We start from the raw sequence: 18,457 nt of genomic DNA on the forward strand, positions 1-18,457 counted from the left end.
AAAATGTTTTCCCTGCAGAAAAACATAGTGAATAGGAACACCTCTGATTTGTCACATAATATTGCCAGTTGCATTTCACAGCATTCTAGGCAATTTCTTGGAATGTTTGTGAATTGATAAAAGTTGTAAAATGTTTTCTGTGAATGGGGCCTAATCAGTTTGGGTTAACATTTGACATCTTTTCTCTTGCAGATTGCCCACCTCCTAGAAATATGAAACTCTTATCTTCAGATCATGATGGGATCTTGGTCACATGGGAGGCACCTGAATCTGCTTTCCTATGGTATGTTATTGAATGGATTCCAATAAGGTGTAATAAACAACAGCGAGATTTACTGTGGAAAAGAATTCCGAGGGAGAATTCCTCCGTCTACATAAAAGGTGAGAAAAGCAGATTGCGGTCATCCTATGGCTTTTTTTTTGCTAAACGTTCTTTGTGTGGGTAATACAGTGTTGGTTAGTTCCAGCAAAGCCTTCCACCACTTCATAAAAGATGAAGAGTTCTGCTCTGAAAAATATGCATGAAACTATAGTAATAGTGACAGTACATCACAGTTGATTAGCAATTGATTCCTTCTGAATGCCCTCAATGAACCGGTATTTAGACAAAATATCTGAAAAAGTTATTGTGACACAAAAATATTGTGTTAAGAATATCGGTATTACAGTAATATCGTCAACAGGAATAAGGAAGGTAAAAATATATAATTTTTAGTTTTGTTTTAATATTGTTGCAAAAAATGTCAATGTAAAAAATATCACTGTATGTAATATCTATTGCAAGTGTTCCTTTGTATGTAATTTATGCGTGTGTGTTTAATTGTATATATTTGGTCAAAGTCAAATAATTCTTTATTCTTACAGTACTTGACTATAAAAGCACAAGATAGAAACAGTATATGTTAAACATTAATCCATGAACCTCAAATACACATTCTAATTCCTTATAAGGTTACAGAAAGGGTCTTTCGATACAGGCATTTAGTCCTAAAAATAAAAGATGAAAATTTTATGAAGCACATTTTTTCAGTTTCAACACAGCCAGTATGTAATTGAAAACAGAGAAACAAATTATTGGGATAGGGTATTGCTAAAAATATAAACCTTCTTGATATGACGTTAATTTCATGTTACTTTAAAAAGGGTGTCAAGAAAGATTTTGTATGGTAGACTACAATGTGCAAAAGAACATAAAGTGCAATGTAGATAGGGTGGAGACAGCATCAAATGGGCAGCACAGACATGGCAAACCAGGACCCTGTCCTGGTAAATACAGCTAAAAAGTGAACCATGCTTAGTTGGTTCCGTCCCCCATGGAAGTAGAGATTGGCACATACCTTGCTACTGTGGCCATATAACGCACCTTGATTCAGAAATGGGGGGTGGTGATGAACAGAGTGTCTGAATTAAGCAGACCACTCTTACCCAGTCCAAAGATCAGGGCTTGATCCATCACCGTTTTTTAGCTCACTGCACCATCCCAGCTCAGAACCTGGCTACATGCAAATTAGTCTGTCCCTGGCCCAGTGCATCATGGGAACAGGGCAGACCAGACTACCAAGCCAATTCTTATACTGGGAAGGAAACAAGCTTCCGGGGACCGGTTTCTGGCATTTCAGCCGTCTTCGGCCCGGCTTGCTTGAATCCTGATGGTGCAGTGAGCAAGGGACTCATGTCTGAGTATACCCTTCCACGCTTATGGTGGACAAAATGATTCAGAAAAGGGGGGTGGTGATGAACAGAGTGTCTGAATTAAGCAGACCACTCTTACCCAGTCCAAAGATCAGGGCTCGATCCATCACCGTTTTTTAGCTCACTGCACCATCCCAGCTCAGAACCTGGCTACATGCAAATTAGTCTATCCCTGGCCCAGTGCATCATGGGAACAGGGCAGACCAGACTACCAAGCCAATTCTTATACTGGGAAGGAAACAAGCTTCCGGGGACCGGTTTCTGGCATTTCAGCCGTCTTCGGCCCGGCTTGCTTGAATCCTGATAGTGCAGTGAGCAAGGGACTCATGTCTGAGTATACCCTTCCACGCTTATGGTGGACAAAATGATTCAGAAAAGGGGGGTGGTGATGAACAGAGTGTCTGAATTAAGCAGACCACTCTTACCCAGTCCAAAGATCAGGGCTTGATCCATCACCGTTTTTTAGCTCACTGCACCATCCCAGCTCAGAACCTGGCTACATGCAAATTAGTCTGTCCCTGGCCCAGTGCATCATGGGAACAGGGCAGACCAGACTACCAAGCCAATTCTTATACTGGGAAGGAAACAAGCTTCCCAGTATAAGAATTGGCTTGGTAGTTTGGTCTGCCCTGTTCCCATGATGCACTGGGCCAGGGTCAGACTAATTTGCATATAGCCAAGTTCTGAGCTGGGATGGTGCAGTGAGCTAAAAAACGGTGATGGATCAAGCCCTGATCCTTGGACTGGGTAAGAGTGGTCTGCTTAATTCAGACACTCTGTTCATCACCACCCCCTTTTCTGAATCATATAACGCACCATAGCAATTCTAGCATTTTCCCTATTCTCCAGTGACGATTCTTTTATCAGCGTCTTTGATCCCGAGTTAATGCTACCTAGACAATCAGAGATATTGCTCAGACCCAAGATGGAAAAGGTATTTTTGACATGTGCCATATAGCGCCTTGAGACCCTCACAGGTGAGTAGCATGCTTTATAAGCCCCTGATTGATTTATTGATTGATTGATTGATTGATTGATTGATGGAATTGCCGTCCTACGGCTATAGTTCATACAGTCCTCTACTAACTTGCATGAGAGGCTGGTCTCTGGGGTAGACCAAAGTTTCAGCCACAGAAGTAAAAGGGCCAATCTAACTTGGTCCACCAAATGCCCATGACCACGTTGCAGATGTGAAAAGAAACAGGGTGTGGTTTTGGGGATGGCTAAAAGTCTGCATATTAATTTATTTTCAGCTGTCTGTAAAACTAAGGCCTACATGTCCTCATACACCAGCTCCATAGGTTCCAGATTCAAGGCATTTACTTTTATAAAGTGTAGACATCTCTCTCAGGGGGTTATGTCCTAACTTTTTTGGAAATCTGTAAATTGATTCACATGGAGCCACCATCTTCTGTGTTCTCAACACAGTTAGCCAGCCCCAGCTCAAGTTTGCATCAAATAAAATTCACAAATAATTACAACTAGATACTTTCATAACCAGGGTTGTCCATACTAAGAAAAAGGAGTGCTCCTCAGCCCATTTCTCTAATTTTCCCAAAATTGTGCAACCTTAAATGTTTGCAGACAAATCTAATAATGAGATAGCAAGTTGGAAGGTTCCTATCACCCTACTTAAAGATAGGTACTTTAATTGATTTCCTCCAAGAATCAAGTGGACATTTCTTCAACATGGCTCTCGTTACATTTGTTAATAAAGGGGCCGAAAGGATTGTGTTGTGCTTAAATAGGTTGATTGGTACCCCATCGGGCCCAGAGCCTTCACAGCCATTGCACTCAAGATAGCCTTTGATACATCGGCTACACTAATCAATTCCTCAGGCCAGCTATCATTATCTGGAGGGAGATCTAGTCCCCCTATTTTTGTGGGTTGATTCACGAACATGGTGCTAGAATTAAATATCTGGCAGAAGTGAGCGATCCAATCACCATCTGGGATGTAGTACTCTATGACTGCAGCCGGTCGATCTGAAAAGAAGGGACAGTTTACAATTGCCCAGAAAACTCTATTGTCCATCATCTGTACTGCACATTCGAAATCTTCTCAAGCTTTGCTTCTAATTTCCGGTTTTCTTCTATGAAGTGCCTGCTTGTATATTTTCCTGGCTGTTTTAATGTCCTCAGGGTTTTGTGGTGTCATATTTGTAACTTTTTTAGGAGCTTTATAGACACTCAATCTTGATAAAATAAGGAATGAGGGGCACCTTCCTTTGAACTAATAGTGTTAGTAACCATACAAGAAACTGAACTACAAATCTTCGTAAAGTTGTCACAGATTTTAAATGGGTCCTCATGGGGGAAAAGATAACAGGTAATATCCCCATATGTATCTTTGATCAGATCTTCAAAAAACGTATTGGGCTCAACTGAATCCCATTTCATCCAAAACCCTTTTTTCACAAAGTGGTTCAATGCATGGTCTCACTTATATTTCTGGGTTTAAATGAAAAGAAAAACATAAAATGATTGCATTGTGATCACTAAAAGGTAAGCAGACAATTGTTCAGGTGGCCTAAAAAGGTCCTGAATAGCAAGTTCTAATTCTAGTAGTGAATCAATCTTAGGAGCAAAATTTGTAGGGTAGCATGTAAAGGAATATTTATTTCATATTCTCATGTAAAATTCCTTTTCAGTGCTCACATGAGTGACATGGTGCATAATTTGACTTGAGTGAACAAGGTGAAAATATACTAAGTATCACATAAAAGCAAGGTGTAGTCCACAGAGCTATATACAATGGAGTGGGGGAATTTCCTTGGTTGGGTCGACGACGTTTCGATCTTTAAGGATTTAAGATCATCATCAGGACATGATGAGCATTACTGAAATGAGTCTCTTTAGTAGCCCTCCTAAGGGGTCCTGGTTATTCGAGTAAGTCTCTTGGTAATTTCTCAAGGGATGGATTTGAAGGTCAGTGTCATCTCTTTTGGTGTCTTTATAGTGTAGGGGTTTCTTGTCTTGGCTTCACGTTCACTGTGGCAGCTGTGGTCCCGCTTATAGCGGGTGTCTTTATAGTTTAGGGGTTTTTTGGTCTTGGCACCACGTTCACTGTGGCAGCTCTGGTCCCGCTTAAAGCTGGCGGCAGGGTCAATATTGAATCTCATTACGTTTTCAAGTGGGTTCTAATCATTTGCTCACTTGAGGTCCCACCGGGAGTTAATCGCTGCGGTCCGTGGTTGGAGTAGGGGTTCCGCCTAACTCGCTGCTCTGGCCTCTTCTGAGAGAGTCGCCAAGACCAAAAAACTCCAACTTACCAATTTAAGGAGAAAGCAGATGGACTGGGGTCCTGATTAGCAGGATCCCAGTCAGACTAGTCAAAAACAGCATCCCATCAAGCAAAAAGTGAGGATAACCATAGAAGTAGATCCTAATTTTCTACACAATGTTTTTCTATTTTTATGTTATGTTATGTTACCCATTCTTGTATAGCGTACAGCTGCCCCAGCGAAGGGGCGTCCCGGCGCTTTCAGCATCAGTAAGGTGGGCCAGACATCACAGCAATAATAGCCTCAAAAGAAGACCACAAAGGCTAAATTAAGGGAAAGAGAAAGGTTTTAATGGCTTTCCTAAAAGCAAGCAGACATTCCATACTGCGTATCTGCACAGGCAAGGAGTTCCATAACTTTTCCGCCAGGCAGCAAAAAGAACGGCTCCCGCGCGACAGCGCTTCACCCGGGGAACACTGACCAGGTGCTGCCCCGTAGAGCGCAACTGGCGAGGGGGAACATAGGTCTGTATAGTTGACGTTCGCTCTTTCATGTCTAACATCTTTTTCAAGTAGCCTCAAATAGGGGTTGAATAGTTATTGCAACCCTGTTAGTATCCAACACCCTCCCCAAGTATGATTAGGCTGGAGTGGGAATAGAAAATGTCACCCCTTTAGTGTCCAACACCTTCCCAAATATGCTTAGACTGAAGTGGGAATAGCAAATGCCACCTCTTTAGCGTCTGACACCTTCCCCAATATGGTTAGACAGAAGTGGAAATAGGAAATGCCACTTTTTTAGTGTCCTACACCTTCTCCATTATGGTTAGGCTGGAATGGAAATAGTAATTGTCTCCCCTTTAGTGTCAGCACCTTCCACCAATATGGTCAGGCTGGAGTAGGACTGGTGAATGTCACCCCATTAGAGTTCATCACCTTCACCGAAATAGTTAGTCTGGAGTGGGAAAAATACATTTAATCTTTTTTGTGTCTAACACTTTTTAAAAAAATGGGTTTTGTTGGAGCGTCATTATTTAATTTTAATATTTTTGTCTCAAATTCTTCATTTTAAATGTAACTCTATATAGTAGATATAATTTGTTATTTTATTAACATTGATTGCATTTACAAATATAATAGAAAAATAATTATTTGGATTTTTGTAAGTAATAATATTATTAGTCATATTTGTTTATAGAATAATGAGGTAACACATGTTTCTGTTGTGTATACATTTGTTTTCAACATATTTTAATAAATGTTATATGATATATGAAATAATTGCATATGTTAAACTAATATTTATTTTATACTTTGCAATTTGTAACATTTTTAAACAACAGTATTTGACATGTTTTACATTTTTTATATTTTATTTTACTTTTTTAATACATTTATACATTTTTACATTATTTCCCATTCATTTAAAATGGAGACAGTCTTTTTTTTAGTTTCATTTAGCATCCATTTTTACAGCTGGCTTCTATTTTGCAATCTATTTGTGTAATTTTTAGTCTATTTTTTTGGAAACAGGTTGCAATAAGGTGCGGCTGTTCGCTGGAACAGATAAGTCATTTTTTAAGGAATTTCTAAGGACTTTTAGGCTGGTTGATTTAGAGTGAATTCTACATGTTGGTTATAGTTTTGTTTGTGAGATGTTGGTATATTTAGATGTATTAATATTATTGTTTTTCGCTAGTTAGTAGTTTTGCGTTTTCCTACGCTATTTATGTAATCTATTGTTATGTTATCCTTAATTGTGTTATGTAATATATATTTTGATGATTTACATATGCTTTGCAGAGTATATTTGTTTTGTGGGTGGGCTTTTGTACTTTACAGGTTTTTCTCTTCGAACATGTCCTATGCGCATTGGGAGTTTTGGTTTTAAAAAAAATTAAATCTATTTTGGTTTACAATAAATCAACGCTTTTTACTTTGATATCCTTTTTAGCAGTTTTCCTGTAGCATTTATATGTTAAAACACTTTTTTATGATCTTCCAAGTTGTAATCCTGCGGCCTGATTGCTGGTGCAGCAGTGGCAGTCCTCGAACTCAAGTCCCCAAACTCATAATTAGGCCCTTAGTGTAGATTTTTGACATTGTCTCCATATGCTTTAATTGAAATGATAGTAACAGCCTTGTATAGCCGTGTGGGCGTAAATCTTTGAATCATGGCTTGTTCAATGTCTATTATCATTTTTGGGGGTATAGATATTTTTTTTTTGTTTAATGTACTGTAAGAGGTCCTAGTATTTTCTGCTTTATTTATTTGACAGTAGGGCATATATAAGAGGTATATTTATATTTTGATATTTACTGTATGTGGTGTGTATTTGAGTAAAAGAATTCGGACACATTTTGAAGGTCTTATCCATCATCCATGTTTGACAATGGCTATGTTTTAGTAAGTTATTTTCTGTGGAGAAAATTAGGATTAATATCTCATTATTTAGGTTGTCATGTAAAAGCAAAGGTTCTTCATTATGTGTCATTGTTAAATGTTTAGGTATTCCTGTCTCTTAATATCTTCTTGGGGCAGGAGGAGTATGTCTGGTGATTTTTTAATGTGTGCAATTACATGTTTTCAATTGGGAATAGGTAGTATTTGGCCTGTGATGTGCTCAGGGACTTTAGGCAGTATATCTTTCCGGATTTTGGTTGTGGGTTCTTGGGAACTAGTGATTGCCTCTCTTATGTCTTGTAATATTTTCCTACCTTCTATTTCTGTCTGTTACCACTTCATCTTTTGTACTTGCCTTCCCATAGCATGCATTAGAATAGTATTTGGTACATTTCCAGTTTATATTTTCTGTTGATGCACTTTCATGGCAATAGGTGTAGCCCATGTGATTTTGTAACTGTTATCCTTTCTGAGAGTTTGCTGACTCAGTCATTATATCTGAAAGTAGTGTGATAGCATAAATATATACAATCATTTAAAGTTTGTACACTTGTTATATACATGTACAATTATGCAATCACTTCTATTTTGTACTTACATGTATGTTCCGTTAATGTGTTTCATACGTTTTTGCAGCTTTTCTGTCAGGAGTGATCTCATTTAGAGCAGGTCTTTTCTTTTCTGTTGGGTTAAAAAAAATGTTAGTTTCATTTTAAATGTTCATTTGGTAGTAGTTTTTAGAGATTGCGGTTGTTAGGTCGATTTTTATTTGTTATTTGGGTCAGTTGATAATTTTGCAATAATTTATGTATACTTACTTTATTTTGTCCTTTTGTTGGTTGGTGGTGCTAGTTACTTTTTCTGTCAGTTTATTGATTTTTCATGTCGTAGTTTTGTCATGTCGGACGTATATGCAAAGAGATAGCTGTGTAAGAGTATTTTATTATTTAATGGCTATTTACAATCTTAAGTGTATTGACTATTACATTTTAGGTTAAGCTTTACTTACTTGGCTATGAAGTTTTGAAATGTATATATTTTTCATTTTATAGTTTGGTGACAGAATCCAGCATTGTTTCCTGGTCTTGCAGGGTCTGTAGTTTTTGAAGTATTTAGTTGGTTAAATTAGTGTGCCTTTTATTGTTTTGATTTAATTGACTTTATTGGTTAAAGTTGTTTATACTTTTATTTTATTGGTTGCTTTCATTTGAGTTTGATTTTTTTCTTCATAGTTACATCCTATTGTAAACGTTTATTTCATTTTTTTAATGTATGATATATAGTTTTATAGTTCTGTTTATAAATATATTCATGGAGGTATATATGTTTATTAATATTTTTGATGGTTAGATGTTTGTAGTTAATGGTAATATGTTTTTATGATTGTATTAGTTTGATGTAAGGCATATAATTTATTGGGTTGAATGGCAACAATTTTGTTGATGTAATTTATTTGTATTTATTTTAGAATGTATATAAAATGTTTTAGGTTTATTTCCAATAGGTATTTTATGTATGAAATGTTTATTTATATTTGTTAATGATTACTTTTGGCAATATTATTGTAGTTGATAGTGTGTGAATCGATATTTTTGACCTATTTGACATATTATTTGTTTATTTAAAGTTAACAATATTTTTGATTCCAGTATTTCTGTTTTTATATAGGCTTAAATCAATATTTTTTATGATATTTATGTTGTTGATATTTGTGGTTTTACTAGTTGAGTAAAAGAAGTCGATATTTTTCATTTCAATATTTAATTTCCAATTGTTTTGTGTTTCAATATTGTATGAACCGATATTATGTCAGTGATCCCAATGAACCTGATTCTGAATTTCGCTCTGGTGGGGACTGAAGCATATTAAAAGCATAATATTTGGATGTGACATTTATCACAACAAAATATGTGCATTTAAAATTATTCACCTGCATTCCCCCTCCCCCATGTCAATCACCAGTTTTTTTTATTATCCCACAACCCGTAATTCTGTTCTCCGTCTTTGCAGGGATATGAATTACACCCGAGCTCTTAGTGATGGGGGGAGCCTTATGGTGGACAAGCTTTTTAGATATCTCTGTCACCAGCAAAACATACAGATTATAATCATGGAATATTACTTTCATATATTTTACAGAACATTTCTATTCTTCAAATCAGCCAGATTATTGAGAGAGGCAGTTATTCATGCATTGACATGCACATTTGTATGTTAACATTAAATAAACAAGTTCCTCAAAACCTATTTATTCAAGGCAAATACCTCTCAGATGAATTTGAAGCTACCAGGTGAAGCTCTCTGAACAGAAGCCAAAAGATCTAACATTCTATATCCCAGATTACACAGATGTAAAACTACAGTATGTTTTGTACATATGCACAACAATGCATGTAACATACACAATGTTTCCGCATCGATACATACATTCCATCATTGACTTGATGCACTGATTTTCCATGTAGTATTCAATTCCTTTTAGGTTTTGCATAACAATGTAACGTTTTCAACAGCACAGTTTCAGTAGTGGTAAAATGGATTAACACTCTCTCTTTCCTTGGCATTCTTTTTTCCAATAAACATTCCATTTGTGAATGGTCTGGTGACACCACAGTAAACCCAGCACATAACAGGCTGCCCTTTTCTTAAACCTTTACCTTCAGTCAACAGGTTTTCAGTGCTACCTGCATAATGCCTTTTATACAGCGATAAATGTATTGCATGTTAATTCCTCCTTTTCACGTTTGATTTGGGAAGCAGCACAGCTTTGATATGCTTATCACTTACAACAGTAAACTAAGATAGGACATTCTATGATAAGAAACTATTGGCATGAGTAACTAACTCATGGGATTGGGTTTAGGTATTAGCAAACAGAAATATTGCACCTCAAAGTTTGAAGCTGCCTCTCGATTGAAGACAATATTGATGTGTGATGGGATTAATGCAGATGTTACCAAGAAGAGCCATACTGATGTTGGTTATAATACCATGCACACAAATTACATTACAATTAAGTCCTAAAAAACTGCAGTGCTCTACTAATATCATATGCAAAAACAGTGAAATGTTGTGAACCATGCCCTGAAGGTGAACTTTTTATGCCCAAGTCAAAGCCAAACCATCTTATTGAGATTTTACGTAGACCAGTAGGCAATAAATTAGTAGCATTCCATTGCTGTTCTGTTAGTTTATTGCCAATTTTACTCATTTTTATCTTTTAATACCTTTGGCCACAGGCTTCTTTTTAAAAAAATGATCATTTCACTTTAAGAACTACTCACCTCAGTTGTCTGCTACTTTGTTATGCTGTGTGCTATTTTATAATGCTGGTGAGTAATTGTTAAGCTATTCATTATTTTTATTTCGACACCAATTCATTTTAGCTGGGCTTTTATAATTTCAGTCTTCACTTATAGGTAGCTTATTTTAAGCAAGTTCTTAAAATTTTGTGTGTTACTTATGTCTTCTGCTTGTGAAGAATCATTTTTTCCTGCTGCAGGCCAGTTGGTGCAATGTCTTCCGGAAGCTCAGTCAGGGATAATTAAAGTGTCTCTTTTGTTGGCCTTTATTATGCCATCTTGAGTGGATTCCTTCCCCACTTTGCGTGTTCAATGCATCAGGCACCAGCCTACCTCTATGTGTGCCTCCAATAATAAATATTTAAGAGTGGTTGTTGCATGTCTAAAGGCAAGCATATCTGCACTCATCTGCCTCCAGTGCACCCATCAGCCAGCTATGCTGTTCACATTTCTTCCAACTGCATTTTGAACGCTACACAAGTGAACACTTGTTACTTCTTTCTGCTAGTAACTCTGAGTTGTCGTTGGCTATATTGCATGCGTTCAAACATCTGAATCTTTTAGAAAATGTCTCATCATCCTCCCACGTATCACATTCAAGAGCACAAAAAAGTGGTGAATGGAATGCTTGAAATATTCTCAGCTACTATTTTTTATTTATTACTCGGCCCACATCTGTGTCCACCAGTCCTACTGAAGGACAAGATTGATTTGTATATAGCTGGGTCTAATCTGAGGTGGCATAGTGGGCTAAAAAACAATGATGTGGCATCAGTCCAAGTAATTATCACTGGCTAAGATTAATTCAAGCATTTCATTCATAGCTTTTTTGTATTCTTCATTGTGATGCCATAACTGCAACGTGCATAGGGCCGCATTACAATGGCGGGCGGACAATGGTAACCGGGACCGACTGCCAGAGGTGCGGCTGTCCCGCCAGGCCCATTAAGATGCATCCGCCACCCTGGCGGTCGCATCCCGCATATTTCACATTGTGGCAGGCGGTGCTGTAAGTAGCACCTGCCGCAATGTAAAATATGCATGCTTGCCACCTTGTGTATGCCAATGAAGGGGGTACCATAGGTACCCCCCAAGTGCAGCCCAATCCCGGGGCTGTTAACGGGCCCGAAAGCGTTTTCCGCCTGCCTTTCCATAGCACATTATAATATTATCTGCCTTTTCCGGCGACTGGCAATCCGACCGGCGGCGGAAAAGCGGCGGACGTTCTTTCCATCAGCCACGGTGCCCCTCACCATACTAATATGTCACAGGGACATTTGGCGGGTGGATCGCCACCGCCGGCCCAGAGGTGGCGCTCCACCCGTGATCATAATAGGCCCCTTAGTCTTTTATCATACACACAAAACATGGCAAAATAATTTTCTCCGTCACAGTCAGGCGACATTTAACCCAGCCATGGCACCAAGCTTATTATCCTCTTGTGATAGATAATTTAAGAACCATGGTAAATGTTATTAAGGGGTGGGTTCTAATTCTGTTGGATCGCTCTGCCACTTTTAATACCATGGATCACACCAATCTTCTTCAATGACTTAGAGGCCTGGGAAGTGAAGTCTTCAGAGCAACACTAGCTCTTACATATGCAAGTATACATTTGGCCAGAAACTTTGCAGACATTTCGTGTCAGTATTTCATAAGGATAAGACCCTCATCATTGTTTAACTGGAAGTCCTGGTGTCCGATTCTCTCTGAACTACCTGGCATTCATGGTACTGGTCCTTAAATTAATCTAATTTTTGTTACCAATAGGTCCTCTTGTGTTTAACCAAAGAATAATTAAAGTTGCTTACAAAATCATTGAGGCTATTCATCTCACAACATTTGATCCCATCAGAAAGTCGCAATCAGTTCAATGGACAATAATCACCCTATTTTTAGGATCCAACTGTAACCTTTCCAATCCCGAAAGGCATCTGGGATATCCTAACTACTGGTTTGGGGTTTCCCCCATAATTAGTTACTGTTTATTTTCCTCTATGAATATTAGGACACTTTCTCCTACAGTTTTTAGTTTAATTCATATAACGTCCTCACATTATGTTAGAAGTACACCTTGAAAGAGTGCTATCCCCTTGATAGGACTCAAACGTTCCACGTAAAAAACAATCAAAATATACCTCAATCTAGGAAATTGGTATTTTTTATTCCAAGTATAAATTTATACAACAATCTTAAAAAAACACATAATAATATACATCCTATGATAAAAACACATATTGTTGCTCACACAAAAAGTCACTGCTAAAATAAAGCTACTACATGTAAAATTATGACCCGCATAATTAAAAGGCAGACAGAAGTACATCCAATATCAAGTAGAACCCCCCTAAGCATTTGTTGGCCTCCTAACTTTACAGAGGCATAATATCTGATACTTTTGTGTGTTAACCTGCACAGGAAGTGTGAATTGGTCAGAATTGCTTCATTCAATCTCTCTTTCTTGGAAGATCTAGACAGACCACAAGAGTCCATATGTTTTACTGCCTGTTTCTCCATTGCTTCATGCCAGAGTCTCGCCTCAAATCCTTTGAGGGAGAGTATAATGTAAAAATGACTCCTCTGATGAACTATACTCCAAAAGTAGTGTTTTCTTTTTTAAACACTACTATGTTGGCGTCTTCCCAGGATGGTGCAGGCTTCCCAAGCTGTGCATCTTGAAATGTAGCAAGTATATCCTCCTTAAGCTCCCTGGTCCCGCTGCTTTTACCCTGGCTAACAACCCTATTGCCTCCTCAATCTCCTCCATAGATATCGGGGTATCAAGTTTCTCCTGCTCTTCCTGTCATAGGCCTACCACCTCTAAATATTGAAAAAAAAGCATTAAAAAAGACAAGGCCACATCCTTGCCAAGGTCCTATAGACCAATATCCCTTTTAAATTGTGATGGCAAGATTTATGCTAAAATCTTAGCAACAAGATTGGTGCGAGTAATTACGAGTAATTACGCCCCTGGTATCTATTCACCAACATGGATTCATACCTGGCAGGGGCACAGTCAACCATATAAATAGAGTAGTGACTATGATAGATTTATCTAATGTACAACACCATAGGCTGGGCTTGATACTTTTTGATGCCGAAAAGGCGTTTGACCGTGTCTCCTGACCTTTTTTATGGGCATACATCCGTAAAATGGGGTTTGTCCCGGGTTTTAACAAAGCTATTCAAGCCATGTATAAATCACCCACTGCTAGGATCTGTATAATGCGCAAATATTCTAATCTAGTTCATATAACTACAGGGACAAGGCAGGGGTGCCCGTGCGCCCTGCTGTTATTTGCCCTGTATATTAATCCCTTCCTGACAATGTTGGAAGAGAGCAATAAGATCAGCTCTACATTCTGTGGGCAGTATCAGGCTCGGTTTTAGCCTACTCGGACGATATTGCATTGGTGACCTCAGATACAGTGGCAGCTATTCCAGAGATAGAGCTACTGGCCCATATATTCGGGGTGGTATCAGGGTACAAGCTAAATCCAACAAAAACACAAATTATCTGCACAAAGGCGGCCTGTCCAGGAGATGCTTGTGGAACTGAGGAAGCTATGTATTTGGGTATAAAAATCATGATGTGCCTTTAGGAACTAGTAGAGGTTAACTGGGGATTAAACAGCTGTTGGACTGTCTGGAATGTTTACATCTCTCACTGGTGGGGAGGTGCAATGTTCTTAAAATGAACATCTTACCCAAAGCTATGTATTACTTTAGAGCAGTACCACTAGAACTGACATGACCACAGTTCAAAAATTGCAATCTATATGTGATAGGTTCCTATGGGGCAAGGCAAACCTCAGAGAGCTTTTAAATACATGATGCTACCGCATAAGCACGGGCATGGGCAGTCCCTAACTTTAAATTTTATTAGTTTGCCTGTCTCCTCCAAAATATGAGGATTTTGTTAAGAGGGGAGGACATGGGCACCCTGGTGGAAACACCATCAATATATCAGATGCTGATGGGTTCAGCAGCTAAAAATTGTTTAATCAGGTATTCGGAGCCAAGCTATTTAAAAACAAACACGCTTCAAGGTGGTGGAGGCAGTATATAAGGCGTTGAAGATAATACAGAGTATGTTACAGATTAGGGGGACATGTTTCTATACCCCTTTGAATTCTACAACAATGCAAAACTGTAAGGTCAAACCAACCAACATGAAGTGCTGTTCAACTTCCATATATCGCCGTATAATGCAAGCTAAGACTGACAATAATGGTACTAAGGTGCAAAATGTGAACAACAAGTGCACATTACAGCAGGATAGGATACCATACCTAACGGCAGCATCCAGTAACAGCTGTAATTCATAAAAAGAAGATAATTCCATCAGTTAGATAAACAGCACCACAAATATAGCATGTAGAGCAGCAATGATAATACTAAAGTACAACAACGTGAGCCGACAAAATGTAAATTACAGTAGAATAGGATATCGTCCCAGTGTCCGCATCCCACAGAAATAATAAATCTTCAATGGCTGCGGCGACCAGAATTACGATGAAGGACATAAAAGCATACAATTCACCCCGAAGTTAAGTATTCCACAGTAATGCATCATTATCAGTACATTAACGAACCCCGATTAAATGTGGAATACACTTCAAAGCTCATGTATGACAACGATGCATGACTGTGGACACAGTACAACTTCATGTATTCGAGGATCTAGACAAGACCAGCCCGATGAAGGTAGCAGAAACTGTTCTTCAGCTGTGGAAGTTCCATTGTTCCACATTATGGGTACAGGGGTGTGTAGTGTTGCACCATTGCTCCTAGGCATTTACAGACGCAGGTGATCAAACACTTTAGCAGCAGGGGGGACAGAGTCTCCTGTAGCAGGTAGCAAATGAATATGATGCAACAGTTTCATCCTGAAATGCACCTACAGTATTTGTAAGAATGTGATGTGATGCTACCAAGTCTTGTGTGCAAATATGCCATGTTGATGGGGTTAGAAAACCCCAAAATGGCATAGAAGTTTCTCTTGACAGACTTCACTGTAAATGGGGAACATGGCACAGTAGTCCACACACTTAACAGACAACCATGAACTGCATTCATGGACCACTGTCAACAATTATACCAATGGCGGTCCAGATAACGTTTATTTTCAGTTTCTTTGCTGAATTTGGGAAATGTCAGAACTACAACTTCTTGATGAAACGTGCATTCGTTAGAGATGCTACCTTCTATGTCTGTTTGTAAACTAGGTTATATGTTGATAGTTCATGTAAACTATTATGAAAAAAATACCAGAAGTAAAAAGATGCTAACACTTTAAGAACCTTCGGACATTAATTTACTTTTCAGAGGACCTGTGTTCATCACAGTTTCTTTAAATACATCTTCACTCGACTGGATTAGCAAGGTTGAATCACAGGAAAACAAAAGGTGAATTAAGGATGTTGAACTAGTGTGATCAACATGTATCAGTTTGTCAATGATAAGAAACAACTTTGCCAGTGTTATATATATATATACTAACCATGCAACCGGAAGAGGTTTTTCTCTTCGAACATGTCCTATGCGCATTGGGAGTTTTCGTTTTAAAAAAAATTAAATCTATTTTGGTTAACAATAAATCAACGCTTTTTACTTTGATATCCTTTTTATCAGATTTCCTGTAGCATTTATATGTTTAAACACTTTTTTATGATCTCCCAATTTGTAATCCTGCGGTCTGACTGCTGGTGCAGCAGTGGCAGTCCTCGAACTCAAGTCCCCAAACTCATAATTAGGCCCTTAGTGTAGATTGTTGACATTGTCTCCATATGCTTTAATTGAAATGATAGTAACAGCCTTGTATAGCCGTGTGGGCGTAAATCTTTAAAATGGTTTGAATCATGGCTTGTTCAATGTCTATTATCATTTTTGGGGGTATAGATATTTTTTTTTGTTTAATGTAGTGTAAGAGGTCCTAGTATGTGCTGCTTTATTTATTTGACAGTAGGGCATATATAAGAGGTATATTTGTATTTTGATATTTACTGTATGTGGTGTATATTTGAGTAAATGAATTCGGACACATTTTGAAGGTCTTATCCATCATCCATGTTTGACAATGGCTATGTTTTAGTAAGGTTTTTTCTGTGGAGAAAATTAGGATTAATATCTCAATATTTAGGTTGTCATGTAAAAGGAAAGGTTCTTCATTATGTGTCATTGTTAAATGTTTAGGTATTCCTGTCTCTTAATATCTTCTTGGGGCAGGAGGAGTATGGCTGGTGATTTTTTAATGTGTGCAATTACATGTTTTCAATTGGGAATAGGTAGTATTTGGCCTGTGATGTGCTCAGGGACTTTAGGCAGTATATCTTTCTGGATTTTGGTTGTGGGTTCTTGGGAACTAGTGATTGCCTCTCTTATGTCTTGTAATATTTTCCTACCTTCTATTTCTGTCACATTTGGGGGGCCATTGGGCTCTCTTACATGAATTATCACTTCATCTTTTGTACTTGCCTTCCCATAGCATGCATTAGAATAGTATTTGGTACATTTCCAGTTTATATTTTCTGTTGATGCACTTTCATGGCAATAGGTGTAGCCCATGTGATTTTGTAACTGTTATCCTTTCTGAGAGTTTGCTGACTCAGTCATTATATCTGAAAGTAGTGTGATAGCATAAATATATACAATCATTTAAAGTTTGTACATTTGTTATATACATGTACAATTATGCAATCACTTCTATTTTGTATACTTACATGTATGTTCCGTTAATGTGTTTCATACGTTTTTGCAGCTTTTCTGTCAGGAGTGATCTCATTTGGAGCAGGTCTTTTCTTTTCTGCTGGGTTAAAAAAATGTTAGTTTCATTTTAAATGTTCATTTGGTAGTAGTTTTTAGAGATTGCTGTTGTTAGGTCGATTTTTATTTGTTATTTGGGTCAGTTGATAATTTTGCAATAATTTATGTATACTTACTTTATTTTGTCCTTTTGTTGGTTGGTGCTAGTTATTTTTTCTGGCAGTTTATTGATTTTTCATGTCGTAGTTTTGTCATGTCGGACGTATATGCAAAGAGATAGGTGTGTAAGAGTATTTTATTAATTAATGGCTATTTACAATCTTAAGTGTATTGACTATTACATTTTAGGTTAAGTTTTACTTACTTGGCTATGAAGTTTTGAAATGTATATATTTTTCATTTAATAGTTTGGTGACAGAATCCAGCAGTGTTTCCTGGTCTTGCAGGGTTTGTAGTTTTTGAAGTATTTAGTTGGTTAAATTAGTGTGCCTTTTATTGTTTTGATTTTATTGACTTTCTTGGTTAAAGTTGTTTATACTTTTATTTTATTGGTTGCTTTCATTTGAGTTTGATTTTTTTCATAGTTACATCCTATTGTAAACGTTTATTTCATTTTTTTAATGTATGATATATAGTTTTATAGTTCTGTTTATAAATATATTCATGGAGGTATATATGTTTATTAATATTTTTGATGTTTAGATGTTTGTAGTTAATGGTAATATGTTTTTATGATTGTATTAGTTTGATGTAAGGCATATAATTTATTGGGTTGAATGGCAACAATTGTGTTGATGTAATTTATTTGTATTTAATTTTAGAATGTGTACAAAATGGTTTAGGTTTATTTCCAATAGTTATTTTATGTATGAAATGTTTATTTATATTTGTTAATGATTATTTAGGCAATAATATTGTAGTTGATAGTGTGTGAATCGATATTTTTGACCTATTTGACATATTATTTGTTTATTTAAAGTTACCAATATTTTTGATTCCAGTATTTCTGTTTTTATAAAGGCTTAAATCAATATTTTTTATGATATTTATGTTGTTGATATTTGTGGTTTT

The 18,457-nt window shown here is 37.3% G+C and overlaps 1 protein-coding gene across 1 annotated transcript in view; it reads left to right on the forward strand.

The window, feature by feature from the left end:
• Positions 1 to 18,457, forward strand: part of LOC147747364 (interleukin-12 receptor subunit beta-2-like) — a 710,479-nt gene that overhangs the window by 368,988 nt on the left and 323,034 nt on the right. The window contains exon 10 of the mRNA XM_086936242.1: positions 193 to 381. Within this exon, the coding sequence (XP_086792368.1) occupies positions 193 to 381 (189 nt within the window). The remainder of the gene's footprint in view (positions 1 to 192; positions 382 to 18,457) is intronic.

This window comes from Lissotriton vulgaris, chromosome 1_1, assembly GCF_964263255.1.
Source record: "Lissotriton vulgaris chromosome 1_1, aLisVul1.2, whole genome shotgun sequence".
NCBI classification, from domain to species: domain Eukaryota; kingdom Metazoa; phylum Chordata; class Amphibia; order Caudata; family Salamandridae; genus Lissotriton; species Lissotriton vulgaris.